Genomic DNA, 20,534 nt, shown 5'->3' with positions numbered 1-20,534 from the left:
CTCAGGTCATGATCTCACGGTCCGTGAGTTCGAGCCCCGCGTCGGGCTCTGTGCTGACAGCTCAGAGCCTGGAGCCTGTTTCAGATTCTGTGTCTCCCTCTCTCTCTGCCCCTCCCCTGTTCATGCTCTGTCTCTCTCTGTCTCAAAAATAAATAAACGTTAAAAAAAAATTAAAAAAAAAAACAAATACGCAAACAAAAAACAATAAAAAAAAAAAAAAAAAAGAGAACCAGACTCAAATATGAGATGAAAATGGTGGTCGCCAGATGATGGGGGTAGGAGTGGGCAAAATATGTGAGGGGGATTAAGAGGTACAGACTGCCAGTTATAAAACAAACGACAAGGATGAAAAAGACAGCATGGAGAACATAATCAACAGTATTCTAGTAACTTTGCCTGGTTAACACATGGTAACTACACTTCTCCTGGTGAGCTCCATAATGTATATTCTTGTTAAATCACTATGCTGTACACCTAAAATGTACTTTGACAACTGTATTGCAATTAAAAATGTTAAAAATTTTAAAAGTTAACTCAAGGGAGACCATAGACCTAAATGTAAAATACCAAACTCTTAAACTCCCGGAAGACAACAAAACGGAAAATCTAGCTGATCTTGGGTTTGGTGATGACTTTTCAGATACGGTCTATGAAAGAAAAAAAATGGTAATTTAGATTTCATTAAAATTTAAAACTTCGCCATCAATGACATTGTTAAGGGAATGAGGTTACACACCACAGTCTAGGAGACAGTCTTGGCGAAAAACACACTTGACGCAGGCTTGTTATCCGAAATACAGGGGAAACACTTTTATTTTTTCAGTTTATTTATTTACTTATTTATTTTGAGAGAGGGAGGAGAGAGCACAGGGGAGGGGCAGAGGGAGAGAGAGAATCCCCAGCAGGCTCCGTGCTGCCAGCGCAGAGCCCGACACGGGGCTCAATCTCGCCAACCGTGAGATCGATCATAACCTGAGCTGAAATCAAGGGTCGGACGCTTCACCGACCGAGCCGCCCAGGAGCCCCTAGGTAAAACTCTTTTAAAACCCAACGGAAGGCACATGAGCCACCAATTAAAAACTGGCTCACAAGATCTGAGCAGATGCCATACAAAACAAGATATAAAAATGGCAAATACACGTATGAAAACATGCTCCACATTGGCAGTCATTAGGAAAGTGCAAACCAAAACCTCAGTGAGATGCCACTTCCCACCCACCAGGATGGCCATCATCAGAAAGGTAGAACAGGTGTTGACAGGAATGAGAAGGATCCGGACCCTTCTACGTCGCTGTTGGGACGATAAAATGGTGCTTTAGAAGTCAATCTGGAAGTTCCTCAGTTAGACGCAGTCACCACTGGCAGCAATTTCACTCCTGGGTACACGCCCAACAGAACTGAAAACACATGTCCACACGAACACCTGCACGTGAATGTTCTTATCGGCACGACTCGTAATAGCCAAAAAGTAGAAACCACCCAAATGTCCACCAAGTGACGAATGGATAAACCAAATCCGTCACAGCCTTACAAAGGAACAGGATATCACGGCTTTGCCAATGATGTAGAAAAGAAGACCCGTGTCAATTCAAAGGTCGAGGACCTGGGTCCCCACAAGCCACACTGCCTCTCAGTTTAAGCTCTAAATACAGTCACTCAAAAGCCTCACACGTTTGCAGGAGCTATGTAACTATTCACTTCCCTCTGGAGCTCAAGAAGTCAAAGGGATGAGTAACTTTGGGTTACTTCTACTCTATGAGCAGTGAGCACTGAGCACTCCCTTCCTGTTTGAGAGAGAGATGCTGGAAATAAGCCCAATTTCTTGCCAAGGACGCATAGACACGCTCTCTGCTGGGCCTTCTGCCATTTGAGCGGGAGACACCTGATTCCAGGCCAAGAACCAGAAGGCGGGCTTCCTGGGAAAACAGAAGGGTGTCTCTTCACCTCCAAGGATTACGAGGCAGGTCACTCCACATCCGGGCCCCTCCCTTCGTGACTGTCGTCCCCGTGTCTTTGGCCCTTTTGGTTCTTCCTTCAATGGCTGCAGTTTCCTGGGCCCTCCCACGCCTGAGGTCGGCTTCGTTACCCCAAACCTCCTGCTTTCCTGGCGGGACCCAGTGTGCACAAGGAAGACCAGAGAGAGGTATGAGCCATAGTAAGAAAACCTTCACGTGTGTGCGTGTGCAGGCACACCAGTGTGTATCTTAACCTGACTTGGATGCCGCGCCACCGCCGACGATTGGTGGGGAACCGGAAGTCTAGCGCCCGGGCTGTGCTCACACGCAGATGAGGACAGCTTAGTCTGTACCAAGTTTCTACGGGAAGGAAAGTTATGAAACCTACACACCACTCATGGGCCAGGTTCCTTCCGGTTTCAGGGAAGATGTTGGCCAGAGTTGATGCGCAGGAGGGCAATCAGGATGGGGATAGTACTTACCCTGTAAAACATTGCTAAGAGAACAGACTCGAGCCCGGACGAGAGCCAATTCAGGGAATTCACCGGGGACTTTTTGGGCTGTGGGGGGTAAAGTGGGCACAGCTTTACAACAGGGAAGATGAAGATTAAAGCTGGAAATCTGGGTGGGACAGAAGACACGGATGAAGCGTTCGGTGAACGGGGAAGCGTCCGGTTCCTGAAAGGTGGAACAGAAGCGGGAGCCTCTTCTCCACGGTGAGTGAAAATGAGATCCCTGCTTGGGGATGGAAGCATCAGCAGATGTCATGTCTAAGGTTCTCCCCAACCTAAGGATTTTGTGCCTCTAGGGTTCTCAAAATATCTTAAGACCTAATAACGAAACCTCTTGACTCTGGGACACCCAAGATGGTGCTTCTCCATCACCATCCCATCGAGCGGTGAGGTCACCCTTTATCCAGCTGTCCAGACCAGAACCTGAGGCCCATCCTGACTCATCCTTCTCCGCCACCCCACAGCCCGGCAGCACATCAACTTGTCACGATGTTCCCCAAACATGTACTTGTCACGATGTTCCCCAAACATGTAGGAGCCAGCCCTGTTTTTCTCTTCCCTACTTCGGGCCATCATCCCTTCCCACAGGTAGGCAGCCCCTTCCCTGGCCTCCCACCACACACCCTCTCTCTTCAGCCCACACCCAAATCCTCTCCCCGCCGTGGGCCGTACTGCCTAACTGAAGCCTTCAGAGATGCCTCAGGGAGCCTTAGGTCAACGTCCAGACTTCGGCTTGGCCGCCGGGCCTCTGTGGTGCAGCCCCGCGCAGTGAGGCAGCCCCATCTCTCACCACCCCCTGCTCCTCCTTCTCAGACACCCAACTGGTACAGCAGGCCGTGCTCGAACAGGTAGACTCGTGGCTGCGCTTTGGGCTTGGGCACAAGGCTGTACCTTCCCTGGATGCGTATGTAGCCTCTCTCACTTGACGGACTTACCCACCTTGCACCCCACTCTAGATGTCCCTCCCTCCTCTCCAAAAGCCCTGCCTCGTCCCGGAGCAAATCAGGGACCCTTCCTCCATGTCTCCACAACCCCCACAACCTCAACTACTTATCCTCTCTAAGAGAATAAGCCTACTAATTCTCTCCAAGAAACGACGCGTATAGGGCACGATGGTGCGCTTAACGTCTAGAAGATTAACGCCGGACAGAGGCCAAAGAAGTGGGAAAAGTGGCCCCATCCGTACAATCCAGGCCTAGCGGTGTTCAAGACGGCACTCCCGTGATTCTCAAAAGAAACCTTGACCGGGCTGTGAAACCCGAGGTCTATGACATGAAATCCTAACGTCCAAAACACAATTGGTGTGAGACACGATCCCTCCTCCCGGCTACCTCCTCCTGGAAACCTTGTTCCAAAGAACCCACCGCTCTCCCTGTGTCATGGGGGTCCCGGGGAAAACAGACCACCAGAGGTGCATGAGTCCTTGTGTGGCTCAGAAAGGTTTCCTACGTCCCATGAGATTTCAAACATCCTTTCATAACCCTACAGTATCGTCGGGCCAGGAATGCTGTTACGTATCATGAATTATGAACTCCCATGCCTGACGGATAAAAGTCATAAAATCATTTGCGTTTTAATAATAAATCTCAGCTTTACTGAGCACACTACGACTTGCTCTGGACAGGCAGGGTGTGGGCTGGGAGAGTGGCCGGGCTCAGCACCGAGCAGCCGGCAAGAGCCTGGGTGTGGATGTTTGCTCTGTCGTGTGTTTACGTGAATCTAGTTTGTGGTGCATTGGACACTCAGTTGGTACGTATGGCCGGAAGGGCTAAGGAGAAATGAACATTTTTAGTAGTGGAGAATAAGGACACGTTTTTAGACGTTAAACCGTTAAAAATTGCAATTATTGACTGTATCGGCCAAAGATCAACAGCTCTTTTCACGCCCATGTACGGAGCTGCCATGAACCTCAATTTGTGCCGAAAGGAGGTAACTTAATATGCCAGATGTCTCCATCCATTCTTGGAACATATTTCTAAAAACCATTTTTGCGTGTAATAAGGAAAATCTTTCTATTTGGTGATATATCATATATATATATATACACACACCTATACATGCACCACCCACACTTTTGGGGGGCGGCTAAAAGACCTGTGTGCACAAAGGGGCAACATGCATTTCTTATGTCAGAGAAATCACTGTGACCACATCGTGCTTTGGGAGGGAATTCTCCAGGCACCGATCTAACTTCCCACAGACGAACAGAAGGTGAACCATGCACATGAACATCGGCATTAACGAAATCACGTTCTCACGAGTTGATACTTCACGTACTGGAATTCACGGTTTCCTAACACGTTGCCAAATTGCAACGTAACTCGTAGTTTATTGGACATGACGTGGAATTGCAGTGAGCGCTAAACTCGGAATGGATTTGCCGTGGGGCACCTAGGTGGCTCAGTCAGTTGAGCGTCTGACGTCGACTCCGCACGGGGCTCTGTGCTGACCGTGCGGAACCTGCTCGGGATTCTCTTTCTCCTTCTCTGTCTGCCCCTGCACGCCACTCTCACTCATTCCTCTCTCTCTCAAAAATAAATAAACATCAAAAAATATTTTTTTTAAAGAACCAGATTTACCGCACAAAGCACTTTGCAAAGTGTGACCTTTGAAGGGGTTGGCCGGGCATGGACGTGTGAGGGCGTCTGGAGCGTGTTTGTTTATTCAGCAGGGATATAGGTCACTCCTACTGCAGGAGGCTACACCCAACGGGCACAGAAAAAGATTTAGTCCCTTTTAGCCAAAATAACTGAAAGTCCGATAGCATGACTAATGAGACCATTTGAATAAAAGGTGCAATGCTTAGCAATTTTAACACGCTGTTGTTTCAAAGCTCTTCTCTAATTGACTTACATTATATGAGTTTCAGGGGGACAACATGATGATTGGATATTTGTATATATTGTCCTGTGAAGAGTTTTTTCTTGAGATGAAAGATCTCCTTCCTCTCTTAGCAACTTGCAAATATACAAAACAGTATTATTAACTCTAGGCATTATGCCGTACCTTACATCCCCATGAGACTTCTTGTATAACTGGAAGTTTGTGCCTTTTTTTTTGGAGAAAGAGAGCACACACCGCGGGGGAGGGGCAGAGAGAGAGAGAGAGAGAGAGAGAGAGAGAGAGGATCCCCAGCAGGCTCTGTGCTGTTAGCACACAGCCTGACGTGGGGCTCGATCCCACGAACCATGAGATCACGACCTGAGCCAGTAACAAGAATCGGACGCTCAACCGACTGAGCCACCCAGGTGCCCCAGTACCTTTTCACCTCTTTCAGCCACTCCCACTCCCCCACACCACCACGGGCACCACCAATCTGTTCTCTGTAAAAGCCCTGCTTGTCTCATCTCCCTTAGGGAACCAGTACCATGTTCAGCCTGTGGTAACTGGGTTCTTTCCATTCTTTGTTGTGTTTACGTGACCAGAAATCCCCAAAGGCTCAACCTTTCTCCAAGGAACAGTTACTTTTCATTTTCCACGCAGAAAAGGGAGTGTGGGGTGAATCCAGCTGACCACATTGACTTACTGGTCCTCGGTGATTCATTATCTCTGTAGACTATTCTAATCTGTTTTGTGCAGTGGAAAAATTCTTAAAAGTATTTCTACTCATCAGTATTTACGCTCAGTAATTATAGCACCACCAACAGAATTCTGTAACAACTAAGCAGTGTGGGGACAGATACAAGGAAAATTCTTGAGAGTGTGTCTTCTCAGAAAATATTATCATTCAAAGGAGCAATTATTCAAAAAGAAAGACTGTCATTTTCTGGTTTTCAACGTAATCACAACTTTTCCATTGGGACTGGATATCAGGAAGAGAGAAGGAGCTAGAAGAAGGCGCTTTTTCTCCGCTGTCCATTTTTTTCAGTCTACGATCAAACAGCTGAAATCAAGAATGCTAAAATGACACGGGATGGCTTTACCTGTCTGTGAGGCCGCAGGTGTCTATCTGGAGGTCACGGAAACTCCCCAGCGCCCCCTGCTGCACTGTGATGGGATCCACCGCCTTGTCGCCAATGGAGATGAGCCTCAGGCAGCCCTGAAAGCCGCCCAGGGGACCTCCACATCCAGAGCCAGAGACGCTGTCAGGACAGCCTGCACGAACACGGAGATACACAAAGGAGAAAGTCAACCGTCGTGACCAAAATAGTGCACAGTGTTTCCTAAATGCAAGTTTGCCGCCTCCTCCTGAGGACGAGGCTTCCTAACTTTTCGGAAGGGCCATACTGCTCACGGAGGGGGTGGCGGGTGGCTGAAAAGAACAGAAGCTAGCCGTTTCGGTAAAGTATAGAAATAACAAGCAGAACCAGGCTTACGGGAGGATGGGCCGAGGGTAGGACGCGCAACCCTACCAGTAGAGTCAAGGCACGTTTAATTTCAGCAAAATTTGATTCCTCTCGTGCAAGCGCACAGAAAAAAATCACTCCTTTTAGCATGATATGAAACCATGTGAACTAAATGAAGGGCATGTGATACCAGAATCAGAGAAAAAACTCACAGGCATAATAGGACCTGCTAAATTTAAGATACTTGAATAATAATTACGTCATGTGAAATTTCTACTCTGTATGTTCATGCATGCGCACACAGACACAGGCATAAAACAGAGTTTCAGGGGCGCCCGGGTGGCTCAGTCGGTTAAGCGTCCGACTTCAGCTCAGGTCACGATCTCGCGGTCCGTGAGTTCGAGCCCCGCATCGGGCTCTGGGCTGATGGCTCAGAGCCTGGAGCCTGCTTCCGATTCTGTGTCTCTCTCTCTCTCTCTCTCTCTCTCTCTCTCTGCCCCTCCCCCGTTCATGCTCTGTCTCTCTCTGTCCCAAAAATAAATAAACGTTAAAAAAAAATTTAAAACAGAGTTTGATTACAACTGGTCAGAGAGGGGTGCTTGGGTGGCTCAGTCAGTTAAGCATCTGACTTCGGCTCAGGTCACGATCTTGTGGTTTGTGAGTTTGAGCCCCTCATTGGGCTCTATGCTAATGGCTCAGAGCTTGGAGCCTGCTTCAGTGTCTGTGTCTTCCCTGCTCTCTCTCTTGTGCCCTCTCTCTCAGAAATAATAAATGAATACACTTAAAAAAAAATAAAAAGAATTATGTATGTGAAACTTCCACAAGCACAGGCATATTTAAGTTTTTTCTATGTTTATTTATTGAAATAACTCCCAGAGTGTGAGTCGGGGCGGGGGGGCAGAGAGAGAGGGAGACAGAATCCGAAGCAGGCTCCAGGCTCTGAGCTGTCAGCACAGAGCCCAACACGGGGCTCGAACCCACCAATCGCAACATCATGACCTGAGCCCAAGTCGGATGCTTAACCGACTGAGTCACCCAGGCACCCCAAGCACAGGCATATTTAAAACCATGTTTGATTTTAACTGTTCAAGGAAATCGAAGAACAATTCATACATACATTTCTAATTGTTTCTGAATTAGGCAATGTAATCAAATACCTTTTAACAGTAACACACAAAATGATCAAGGATCTCACGATGATATGGCACTGAAAATAATGGAGAAAAATTAGCATCAGACTATTCCATGAAAAAAAGAAATGGGCTTTGATTGTTTCCAAAAGTAAGAGTTAAATTTTACAACTCATGCCGCAGTCACTAATTGGTGTGCTGTAATTACTGTTAAATTAATTAAGCAAGGGGGCCACCAGAGGCGGCTCACCAAAAGCTTTAGTGGCCTCGGAAAGCAAACCGAAGTCTGGGCCTTTAAATGCCCCCAGGTTCTGAAATCAAACCCTAAGGACAACCCATCACGAACAGCTAACCAGGCTTTAAGCTATAGCCAATCAATAGTTTCCTTTCTTTGCTTCCGCACCTTCTCTATAGAAGCCTGTCCCCTGGCTCTTGTCTCTATGGAGCCCCTAACCACCTCTGGTTTGCTGTTGCCCAATCGGAATCAATCTTTGCTCAACTAAACCCTTAAAATTTTTGATACGCCTCAGGGTATCTTTTACCATTACAAACCACAATTCGCAGTGATTTTATTGTATCCCCTTGGGTTTCCCAAGAAGACAATGCTATCATAGTAATGGTGAGCCAGGTCATGGCTTTGAAATCAAAATCAAAGCAAATGGGGTTCAGAACCACCTCCTTCCCCACGTGTGGGGCTCTCCCAGCCCCTGCTGAGCTGCCTTCTACAGGCATCACAGATTTGAGTACTGCAAGAAGCCTCGGGTATGGGCGGAAAGGAACAGCTCCGGAAAAAAGAGAACAGTCACCATAAACGCTTTTGTAAAAGGCAACACCTGGAGGAAATCTGCATACAGAGCCTAGTTCCCAAGACACCGCCCAACCCACCACACTTCATTTTTAGGACTGAGGCCGAGGGTCTCCCCCAGAACTGGGGGGGTGGTTGGCCAGTGCCCAGGGATGCAACAAAGTGGTCAGTGGTCTACCCCCATTTCTCTCCTGGGACGTCCCTGAAGGGCAGAATGCTTCAGAGCCTCCGCTGGACGTCCTGAGGCTCCTGTTGGAACTGCATCCACACCTCAACTTGTCTCTGTTCATCCCAGCTGCTCTCTCAACCTTCCGAGGACTGTTCCCAAGAATTAACCTCACCAAACCCCGGACCACAAATGTGCCAGGCAGAGAGGCGGCTTCCCGGGGAACCCACCTGCAGCGACGTGGGATAAAATCACAAAAGTTTTCACCTAACTGAATTCTTTATTTTCATAGGCAAACACGAACGAAGCACAGCATTTTTAAATAATCAATATGGTTTTAAGCCCGAGAAATTGCGCAGTAAATTGCATGCTTCGTGAAAAATTTACCTATTTTATTTATTCTCTCCCTTATATAATTATGTTTCATTCACATCACCTCCAGGGGAATGGTTTCTTTTAACTTATGAGATAGAAGATCTTAATTATTCATCTTTTTAAAAAAATCATTAAAAAATCATTTTCCAATTATTTAAATATTAAGGATTTTTTTTTTTTTGGTTAATATTTACAGCCTGGGTTTGAGATTATTATATAAGGCTCTTATTTTTTTTAATGAAAAGGAATCCGTAATTTTATAAAGATTTTACTCATTGTACTCCTATGTGTTTCTTTCCTCTCTCTTTGAACTTTTGTCCTGAGGTCACTGGTGTCCTTCCAAAGGGCGGGGACAGAACATGGAGCCCCCTCGGTCCCAGGAGCTTGCTGCCTAAGAACTTCCACAAAATGCACTTTTCCTTCAGTGACTGAGGCTTTGATGCTTTGTATTCCTGACAAATACAATCCAAAACCAGCCAAGGCCTGCATCAGGTTCAACTCTGTTGGGCCCAATGCAACCCCATAAGGTAGCCTCGTGGAGACTTGACCCTTCAAATGTGGTTCGACGTCACAAAGAACTGCTTAACTCTAAAGTTCTTTACCATTTCCTTGCTTTATGCGAAAATACGCGCATTTCGGCGTGTAAAAGAATTTCTGAAGGGTTATATTTGGAAGAAACCTGGTACATCTTTATATCTTTACAGGTGACTTCGACGGACAGTGCTTAGGAACAGGGCATTTGCTTACTCCTCTCCAGCCACCGTCCCTTCCTCTGGATCACAAGCCTCAAACTCATCTAAAATACAAAGCAGAATCCGGGGCGCCTGGGCGGCTGAGTCGGTTAAGCGTCCAACTCCGGATTTCGGCTCAGGTCATGATCTCACAGTTCACGGGATCGAGGACTGCGTCTCGCTCTGCACTGACAGTGTGGAGCCTGCTTGGGATTCTCTCTCTCCCTCTCTCCCTGCCCCTCCTGGGCTCATGCTGCTCACACTCTCTCTCTTTCAAAATAAATAATAAATATGGGCGCCTGGGTGTCTCAGTCAGTGAAGCATCTGACTTCAGCTCAGGTCATGACCTCGTGGTCCGTGAGTTCGAGCCCCGCGTCGGGCTCTGTGCTGACAGCTGAGAGCCTGGAGCCCGCTCCCGAGTCTGTGTCTCCCTCTCTCTCTGCCCCTCCCCACTTGCACTCTGTCTCTCTCTCAAAAATAAATAAATATTAAGGAAATTCAAAATAAATAATAAACAAATAAACCTAAAGTAAAATAAAACACAGTGTAGTACCTAACTATTCCCGTAAAGGACAAAACTAAACAGAATCTAGTGGCCACAAGGAAATGCTCTCAAAGCGGACCTGTAAGAAGGAAAGGTCAGTCCGCTAAGTGCTTCATTGCTGCAGAGGTCGGGAAACGAGGGGAGCCACGGCCCCAGAGAAGCCCAGGCCGGAAGACGCCCATTCATTCATGCTCAAGACTGCCTGAAATCCTGATGGTAAAAAGGCAGAGGGTCATTCCTCGATGACCTGATTCCAGATGGAAGTCAAAGCGGAGAGGGAATATTTACTGCTACATTAATAGAACACACCCGTCACTATCCAAGGGGTCGGAAATTTAGGTACCTCTGAGGATGGCGGAGTAATTGTCTCTTTATGTCACTCACCAGGATGGGTCCTCAGTGAGGCCTCATTACGGTCCTCATCGGTTCCCCGGCCTGTTCACGTTTCACGCAAGGACACTCGAGAGATGCTCAACATGATGTCATAGTCCCCCACTCTGCGGTGCAAGTGCGCTATCGAATGGTACAGAGACTCCTTACCAAAGCAAAGCTCTGTACGATACGCCAGAGCAAAACCATCGTTGGAAGAAGAATTTACAAACAAAGCTCAGACTGAGAAAAGTGAGGGAAGTAAAAAGGGAACCACGGAGTGTTGACAGGACACACGAGAAAGGCTGCTAATTGGCAAGAGGGCACGTCTCGTGGAAAGAAAGCCACAGAGCCCTGGTTTATGCCGCTGTCCCATCATAATTAAGGAGATCATCTGCTTCATTGGCTAAAGTGTCCTGGCTTGCACAATAAATCATACGGCCACCCTAACTGTAACTGCCAGATGTCCTCGTCTGTCTTTATGGGAAAGCATGTGACTGATCGCACGGTAAATGGGAATTTACAACTGGCCCCTCCATCGGGAGAAACCCAAGGGGAAGAAGAACTGGTTAGGGAGGGTCTCAGCACATGGGGTATTGGTTTCTGTGAAATACAGAGCATGAATTGGATAAAGTGAATTTCCTTGTTAAACATGATGCATATTCTGCTTCTGGTGGAAGTGAACGACGAAGATAATTAAATAAGTAGACGTTGGCATCAACCATTCTTGGGACTGGATAAAATAACTCTAACATTGACGTCTTGGGGTCTCAAGGTTTCCACTCAAGTTGAACCTGACATGACCCACTTTACCCAGAACAGAGCTGGAAAGTCAAACAGACTGTAGAGACAAGGGGCTCTGAACAAGGGAGTCTTCACCTGTGCATAAAGCTTGTGAATACAGTACATCTACTGAGAACCAGAACTCCATGTTCACTGGTCCCAGACCTCCCTTTCTTGATTTTCCTTGACCGCCAATAATATTCGTCTTTTTCCTTAGTATCAGTAAATTGGTTTGTTTTAGCCGGGTGAGGGCATTGGTGGAGTGTTTTGGATAGTATATATTCTTCCTCCAGGAAAAAAGATGCTGTGACGTTGGTATAAAACGCGCAGTTGATTAGGTTAGTTTGAATCATTGCCTGGAATCGTTCTATAGGCCTAAGTTGGGCATTTACAGCTACGTATGTAGAGGTCATTCTGAATTTATACATTAGTTAGGGATAATGTGCTGTGACTGCAAGATCTTACACTGTTTTTGCCACTTAGCGCCAAATTATAATCGCGGCCAAAAAACAGGAAAGCGGTAATGAAGAAAAGACATTCTGCTCTCTCATGGGATGTTTACACTTTGTAATTCCGCTCATCTGCAGGACGCTATTTGTTACGGGAAGCCCTACTAACAAGACAGCTGCTCTGCACATCAACACAATTTTATGAAACTATGTGAGGAAAGGCCTATTATGCTCTTCTCAACACATCGCCTCCAACTCTCCAGGGTCCTTTCACAGACCAGAGGCTGGGTCTCTGTGCAAAACCCATGTGACTAATGCGAACTCGCGAGCGTCGATTCGGCGTTAATGACTGCAGCCTGTCGCTGGAAACACCGCACACGACCCTGTTTCATCAAATCGACTGTGCGTAGTAGGAGAGCTTGGTAGTTTGTGCATAAGGAAAATTTTTAAATCACGGGCAAGATTATTCTTGGCCGCCGGAGCAGGACATTTATAGAATTTTTTATAATAGCAACAAAAAAAAAAAATCCAACTGTCAATCCAATGTGACATTGGATTGCTACATTTTAAGTAAAATCCAACTGTCAATCAATAGTAAAACGGGACGGATTTAGTAAGTAAAACATGGCATAATATACATCAAAAGCCACAGAGCGGTAAAAATTAATTAACTTTACCTATAGACATTCACACGGTGGACCTCAAAAATAAATATAAAAAGCAACCACAGCAATAATTAAAAAAAAAAGAACACAGAAGGGTGTATACAGTGGTACCCTATTTATAAAGTTAAAAGCAAGGTAGCACACAACACTCTTCTTTTAAAGTCCCCACATAGATAACAGGTTTAAAGAAAGGCAATACGTTAAAAATTACAAACTTTCAGGTGTCAAATAAATAAGTTATAGGGATAATGTACAGCATGGTGACTACAGGTAATAATGCTGTATTATGTATTTAAAAGTTGCTAAGAGAGTAGATCTTTTTTTTTTTTTAATTTTTTTTAACGTCTTACTTATTTTTTGAGACAGGGAGAGACAGAGCATGAACGGGGGAGGGTCAGAGAGAGGGAGACACAGAATCCGAAACGGGCTCCAGGCTCTGAGCGGTCAGCACAGAGCCCGACGCGGGGCTCGAACTCACGGACCGTGAGATCATGACCCGAGCCGAGGTCGGACACTCAACCGACTGAGCCACCCAGGTGCCCCGAGAGTAGATCTTCAAAGTCCTCATCACAAGAAAAGAATCGTAACTATGTCTGTGGATGGATGTTCACTGGACTTACTGTGGGATCACTTCCCAGTACAGACAAATATCGAGGCATTATGTTGTACATGTGACACGAGTATGATGTCATACATCAGTTTTATCTGAATTTAAAAATCAAAGGGACACCGTGGTGGCTCAGTCGGTTGAGCATCCGACTTTGGCTCAGGTCACGACCTCATGGTTCATGAGCTCGAGCCCCAGGTCGGGCTCTGTGCTGGCAGCTCAGAGCCCGGAGCCTCCTTCATATTCTGTGCCTCCCTCTCCCTCTGCCCCTCCCCGACTCCCGCTGTCTCTCTCTCTCTCTCTCTCTCATGAATAAATAAACTTAAAAATTTTTTTCTCAATTTAAAAATAAAAAAAGCAATACAAAGATTAGTAAAAAGAAATGCAGGGTAATACTTAACTGGGGGGGGATGAGAATCTGGAGGAATAAGGGAAGCTTTGAAAGCGTTGTAATGTATGTTCATTTTGTTATTATTATTATTATTATTATTATTATTATTTTATTTTTTGAGAGAGAGCATGAGCAGGGGAGAGGGGCAGAGGAGGAAAGAGAAGCTTCAACAGGCTCCACGCTCAGCACAGAGCCTGACATGGGGCTTGATCGCACGACCCTGGGATCATGACCTGAGCTGAAATCCAGAGTCAGATGCTCAACCAACCGAGTCAGCCAGGTGCCCTGAAAGCATTGTAGCATTTAACTGAGTACCCTGGGGGATGAGCCCATAAATATTCAAGAGACATTAGTGGTATTTTAAAATACATACACACGGGGCATCGGGGTGGCTCAGTCGGTTAAGCGTCTGACTTCAGCTCAGGTTGCGATCTCATGGTTCATGAGTTCGCGCCCCGCACGGGCTGTGCGCCGACAGAGCAGAGCCTGCTTCGGATTCTCTGTCTCCTTCTCTCTCTGTCCCTCCCCTGCTCGCCCTCGCGTGCACGCTCTTTCTCTCAAAAATGAGCACGTAAACGTTAAAAAAAATAAAATATATACGTGTATTGTGTAGTAACTACTGATTCATACGACATCAACGTGTAAATATCTAGGAAGTTACCTACTCCGGTAACTGCGTTGCCCGCTGGGAACATGTAGAGTGTTCAAATTATGCAAGAAGGTTCAAACATCAAAGAAGATTCTGTGGTTTTGAAAAGTATTTTTTTTTACGCTTTAATAAAAATAACAAGTATTCTATTTTGTATCGTTAAACAACATAGCGAGGATTTTTCTTCCTATCCCTTTTAGTGTCTCAAACTCCTTTACCTTTGAAGTTATAGCTCCTGGATAAATTCTTTATTTAGTTTTCAAGGAATCTGTTCCTCTGCAGAGCTATAAAATCCATCGTAAGCATAAAGGTTTAAAAAACTATCTGGGTCAGAAATGCACCATATTTAGCAAGCAACGAAGGCCAGCAATCCGATCTTTTAATGCTGCTGGCAATACTCCACGTGTACCGTGATGGCCGCTTTCGGGGGCTTGAAAGATTAAACACCCTGATTCACGGTTTGTGTGCTTATTGTCAATTCTTAGGGAGGATTTTACACTTTCTTCTTGGGCTATCGAGCTATCTCCACCATGATTCCAAACTTATCTTAGAAAAAAACAACAACAACTATAAAATGCAAAATAGGAATAACATCAAGGCCGGCTTCCAGCCAAGATTAGAAATAAGTCTTACAATTGACAGGTCTGAGCTTCCGGTGGCTCAGGATTTTTCACTCGAATGCCTCAGGAATGGAGATTCATTACCCTCAGAAGCTCCCCCTCCCTGGCTGAAAGGATCCCAGACAGACTCAGTCAAAGGTCTACTGAACACGCAGCAGTCCATGAACTACAGTCCAGGGAGACGGCCTGGTGTCGTGTTGGTAAAGTTCATCGCTAAGTAACGAGTGAATCATCAACAGCGATTAAAGTGCTCTCTCGCTCTGTTGTATATAATGGGGCCCTTCTGTAGAGACAGTGGGGATAGAATGTTTCCTAACTATGTTGGGAATGTTTCTGCACTTGGTGACGTGCAGATTCTGGTTCAGGAAGTCAAGGATGCTCCATCCAAAGCTCTGATAAACTCTCACGTGATGCTGATGCCGCTGGTTCCCGGATCACACTTGGGGAACCAGGTTCCTCAGGGAGAAGAGAAGGCCACAGAAAGAATACCCACATGCAGCAATAAAATTGTCACATAGAAACCGGAAGAGAAGGTTGGGAGAGTCACTTGGCATTAGCAAAATTCTCGACAGCAAAGTACTGAAGGTAAGAAACAGGGAACAAGGACCCTCCCAGTTGCCCGCACACAGGATTGTCTGGAGACCTTAAGAAATGCGTTGCGCAGGCTTCAGAACCAGATAAATCAGGGTCCCTGGGGACGGGACCAGGCGCTAGCATTTTTGAAGCCTTCCAGGTTACTGCAGGGAAAGCAAGTGCCAAATCCAAAGCCAATCTTAGCACAGGTACATTTAAACAAGGCCACACAGGAGACGTACATTTGAGGCCATAATTTACCGCCTTTGCCGACTCAACATTCTCAGGGACTATCACTGAAAGAGAAAGGTTGTCCTTCAGTATTAGTCTTCATTTAAAACGGTCAGTTGCCTTAGAAGGCGGGAGCTGGAAAGACAAAGATATTTTGACTGCCAGCAGAGCCGGTCTTCACTTACCGCCCAAATAATAGGTGTCCCCGGAATCAATCCGTCCACGCAAGGAATGAGCCACGGAGGCCGCCTCGCCATCCACCATCACACTCAGGTGACTTCCTTTCAATGATAAGGACACCGAATGCCACTGCCCGTCGCTTAATCCAGCACCTGGAGGTAAACAAGATGGGGAAAAAGATTTTCCTACAAACCCTACAGATGCCTCTAAACAGAGCAAGTGCTTGAAGAAGCAAGTGCACAATGAAGATCCTGGACCATCTACCAAAGACCACCATGAACTCACCTGAAGCCTCCCCAGCCTATTTAGCTGGCTGGGCAATGGAGAACCACCACAGGGGACAGCTGGGGCCTCTCGGGGGGACAGGGTGAGGCTTGGGATAGATGTGGGCTTGCCTGGGGGTTCCAAAGAGGCAATGAGATGATGTGGTATCCTGATCAGGTTTATCCAGAAGGAAGGTGTGGCCCATGCAGCGGGGCTCATCGAGTAAATGTGTGGTTGTGGTGGGTCCTTGCGTCTGACCCTCCACCGTCATGGACTGGCCAGTCTGGTTCTAACAAACATCATTATGTTCGGTCGGGAATATTTATGCCCTAATGGGCGCACTGCAATGGCTGTGTATCACTGTCTCATCACGCAGTTAAATCAGAAAAGTACAGGGAGAAAAGAGGAGAAAAGAAAGAGACCCGAATCAAAGGGGTAAAGAAGAATCAAGAGTGGGCAATCCAGACATTCTGCTTTGGATGCTGTCGTGTTAGTTTCTCCTAGTCGTAGGGCCTTTAGAGAATAACACAACTGACCCTGAGCAACCCTGAAAGAACGAGACCTTTCCAATCACACGGCATAGGGCATACCTCATTCTCCTCTAGCTTGTTCATACTTGAGGATGTGGAGAAGCATAGGCATTTTCCAAAATTGTAAGTTACAAAAATAAATTTTTTTCATACTTTTTGTATTAGCATTATCTATAATGATAATTATAGTCTATTTAGACTATTTATGGTAGACTATTCAGACAAATATATCGTATATATCAATCTAACTTTCTAAAAATATTTAAGTTTTTAAGTATTAATAAGACATGAAATTTCACTGAAATCATTAAATGTAAAGTTAAAAAAGCATTATATTACAGTGTGTGTGTGTGTGTGTGTGTGTGTGTGCATACTCAATCACTGTATAAAATCAATGTATAAAAATGGAAAAGAAAACTGGTAGGAAATATTCTTAAATATGAATGTTAACTTTTGGAGAAGGGAATGGTGTTTGCTTTCATTTTATGTCGTTTTTCCATTTTGTTTTCCCAAATTTGACACAGCACTCTCCAGCTATTGCTGTGTTATTATTCTGAAAAACTAATATTAGTCCCTCCTAAATCAGCCACCGTCTCTTGAATCCGTGAGACGAAGTATCTATTTTTTTCTTAAAGTGATGGAGTTGGGAATGGTCAAGTGGTCCAGCCAGCGACCAGCGACCAACCACATGTGACTTCACTTTCTCCTACAGACTTACTGGCCAGGTCTTACACTGAATGAAAATCCGATGTTGTGTCACGGAGAAGATAAATCAGTCAACAGTAGGTGTACCAGCACACTCACCAAGACAACGTTTGTTAGTTAGCCCCTCCTAGATTATTTTGCCAAAGCAAACAACCCCTAAGCTCAATGAGTAACAATTAAGGGTTTGGTTCTCACTCTGGTCCTGAGCCAGTCAGGTCTCCATCCTGTGCCCCCAGTGCCTCTGCATGCAGGACTGGAGCTAATGCATGGCCCCATTTCTGCCTCAGGGCTGAGAACGAAACGGTGCTTGGCAGCATCTTGCCATGGCTTCTGCTCGGATGTGACAGATATCACTTCTGCCCACATTCCATTGGCCAAAATGAGTCATCTGGCCAAATTCCTCCACTCCAAAATGGTCACGGCAACCCCCACATGCACAGAGATGCCTGTTGTGTTAAGGAGGACAGTGAATAATTGGAAATGATTCAGAAATGGTCTTGGGGGCACCTGGGTGACTTAGTCGGGTAAGCGTCTGACTCTTGATCTTGGCTCAGGTCATGATCTCACGGTTGGTGAGTTCGAGCCCCGTGTCAGGCTCTGCACTGAATTCTTTCTCTCACTGTCTCTGCCCCTCTCCAGCTTGCTCTCTCTGTCTCTCTCTCCCAAAATAACTTAAAATAAAAAAAGAAAGAAACTGTCTTGCCCAGGAGGGAACGAGGCCATAAACACCTTTACTCATTGAAAAATAACAAAATGATGACTTCTTGATTTTTTGATGTCATGCCCAAGCATGATGATGAGTCTACTTGACTCTAATCATCTTAGGGAATTGTCCCAATAGATTAACTAATACCTCTTATAAATGATAAAGTCAAAGACTGCTTAACAGCCCTATATATTTGGAAGTCAACCTACGAGAATCAGAGTTATTTTATAGCCCATGGGGATATAAGCCCCAAAGAAAATATGACCATATTTCCGGTAGAAAGTTAACCAGTCATATTTAACTTAATACCAGATTCCGGCCCAATCAGTCTAATCAACCATACAAATTCACGTCTGTAAAATGTTCTTCAATATGTCAATTACCCTTCGATTACAAATTAAAATTAAAATACAGCTTTTTCGTTTTTGCTTGATCTCTCATCAGTGACTTCCACGTGGACCTGAGATCCACATGTGTGGGAAATATGTTTCTGACATGACCCAGAAGGTCATAGACCCCGCTCTAAAAATAGCTATAACTTTGGGGCTCTTAGGAGGCTCCGTCGGTTAAGGGCCCAACTCTTGATTTCGGCTCAGGTCATGACATAACAGTTTGTGAGTTTGAGTCAACGCGTCGGGCTCTTCGCTGACAGCGTGGAGCCTGGATGGAATTCTCTCCCTCTCTCTCTGCCCCCTCCCTGCTCACACTCTCTCTCTCTCTGAGATAAAGAGATAAACTTAAAAAAAAAATAGCTACAACTTTGTTCTTCTCAGACTACAAAATACTAGTTAACTTACTTTCCAGCACTCACTTTCAAGGAAGGGAAAGTTTTTAAAGTCACAAAGGTGACTTTGCCACGGACACGCATCCAGTATGATAAAAATGCCAGAGTCTCACTTTCCGTTTCACATTTGTGGAGCCAGAACCGTTGCAAAGGGTCAACACCTGTTAGTTTCATGAATGGATAATGAGGATGGTGACAACAGAACACAGAGGATTTGGGTTACTTAAAACGTACATTATGACATTGGCCCTGAAGCAAGCCGAAGGAGGTCCTGCAGTCCTGGAGCTTAAAAAGGAATAAACACTTACCAGATTCCGTGAATGTTCCTTCCAGTCTTCCCATTCGGTATTGATTTTAAAGCTTACTTAGCATATCTGTCGGGACGGTAACCACATCCACTTAAAGCCTGGTATTAAAACCCAATATTTAATTTGGTGTGAAATATTCCCTCCCGCCCCCTCCTGCCCTCTGTGTGTCCACCCACCTGTCTAGGACATAGAGTTCTTTCACGGGAGAGCCTGCGGAAAACACTCCCGAAAATCTCCTTGAATTGGTTAATAGATGCCATTTGGCTCTTTTATAATAAAAGACTGGTTTTTAATAAAATCTGTCATTCTCATTTAAAGTGAAACGCCTGCACTTAACGTGCGTTCTTTCCGTCTACCCATTATAATTCTCACCCTTTGTGTGTGCTCTACTCTCCTTGCTTCTGATGGAAGAAGCCAGTCTCCCAGGCAGCCCCGGAGGCAAGGGATAGATGAAGAAGAGAGGGTAGACCGTGCTTTTGGTTTTGCTACTGCGAAAATGATGCTAATTCTTTCCCTCAGCCCTTCCCAGCTCCCCCCTTCGAAGTCTCAATCTAGGAGGTGATGGTTGGGCGGGGCGGGGGGGGGACTAGTTGGGGAATAACGGTAACTAAAAGTTACCGAGTGCTCATCAGCAGGCACCGTGCTGACGGTTTGCACGCACGGTGTCATCGTTTACACCATGAGTCATACTAGAGTCATTTCAAAGGCGAGCACGTGAGGCTTGGCGAGAGCAAAGAAGGCGCCTTATCCAGCCCATCAGACCTAAAGGGGAGCGCGCTGTCCCTCCTCCGCTTTCCTTCTGTTCCCACCACACTCCCCCGGGCCAGCTCCATAAACAAACGCACACTAGATTACACGCCCTTGGACCGTTCTAGATCCTGGGAAAAAGGATCTAACACCTGGGAACAGGAGGAAAGATGACTGGATGTCCTTTTTGCCATTCAATGCGACTTACATGGAGCTTATCCTTTAAAATCTGGTTCTGGGTTTGGTACGTGCTTTCGTGCTTCATACAAGGTTTAAGACGAAAACCAAATGCAAGCTGTCTCATTTTCCATCTACAGGCACACCTCGTCGTATTGCGTTTCGCGTTACCCGATTCGCAGATACCGTGTCTTTTACGAGGTGAAGGTTTGCGGCAGCCCTCCCTGGAGCGTGTCTCTTGGGGCCGTGTTTTCAACATCATTTGCTCACTTCGTGTCTCTGTGTCACATTT

General features: G+C 45.9%; 1 protein-coding gene and 1 long non-coding RNA gene across 4 annotated transcripts in view; both read right to left on the bottom strand.

The window, feature by feature from the left end:
* Nucleotides 1–20,534, bottom strand: part of LOC145713007 (uncharacterized) — a 445,152-nt gene that overhangs the window by 240,062 nt on the left and 184,556 nt on the right. The gene's annotated exons all lie outside the window — the stretch shown is intronic.
* LOC132663702 (contactin-associated protein-like 3) overlaps nt 1–20,534 on the bottom strand; it is a 193,680-nt gene that overhangs the window by 66,478 nt on the left and 106,668 nt on the right. For all 3 annotated transcript variants that reach the window (XM_060610214.3, XM_060610215.3, XM_060610216.3), the window contains 2 exons: nt 16,027–16,173; nt 6,391–6,562 (listed from right to left, as the gene is read on the bottom strand). In XM_060610214.3, the coding sequence (XP_060466197.1) occupies nt 6,391–6,562; nt 16,027–16,173 (319 nt within the window). The remainder of the gene's footprint in view (nt 1–6,390; nt 6,563–16,026; nt 16,174–20,534) is intronic.

This window comes from Panthera onca, chromosome D4 (genome assembly GCF_046562875.1).
Source record: "Panthera onca isolate mPanOnc1 chromosome D4, mPanOnc1 haplotype 2, whole genome shotgun sequence".
Taxonomy (NCBI): Eukaryota; Metazoa; Chordata; class Mammalia; order Carnivora; family Felidae; genus Panthera; species Panthera onca.
Note: the sequence above shows the minus strand (reverse complement) of the source record. Positions and strands in the feature narration are given on the sequence as shown.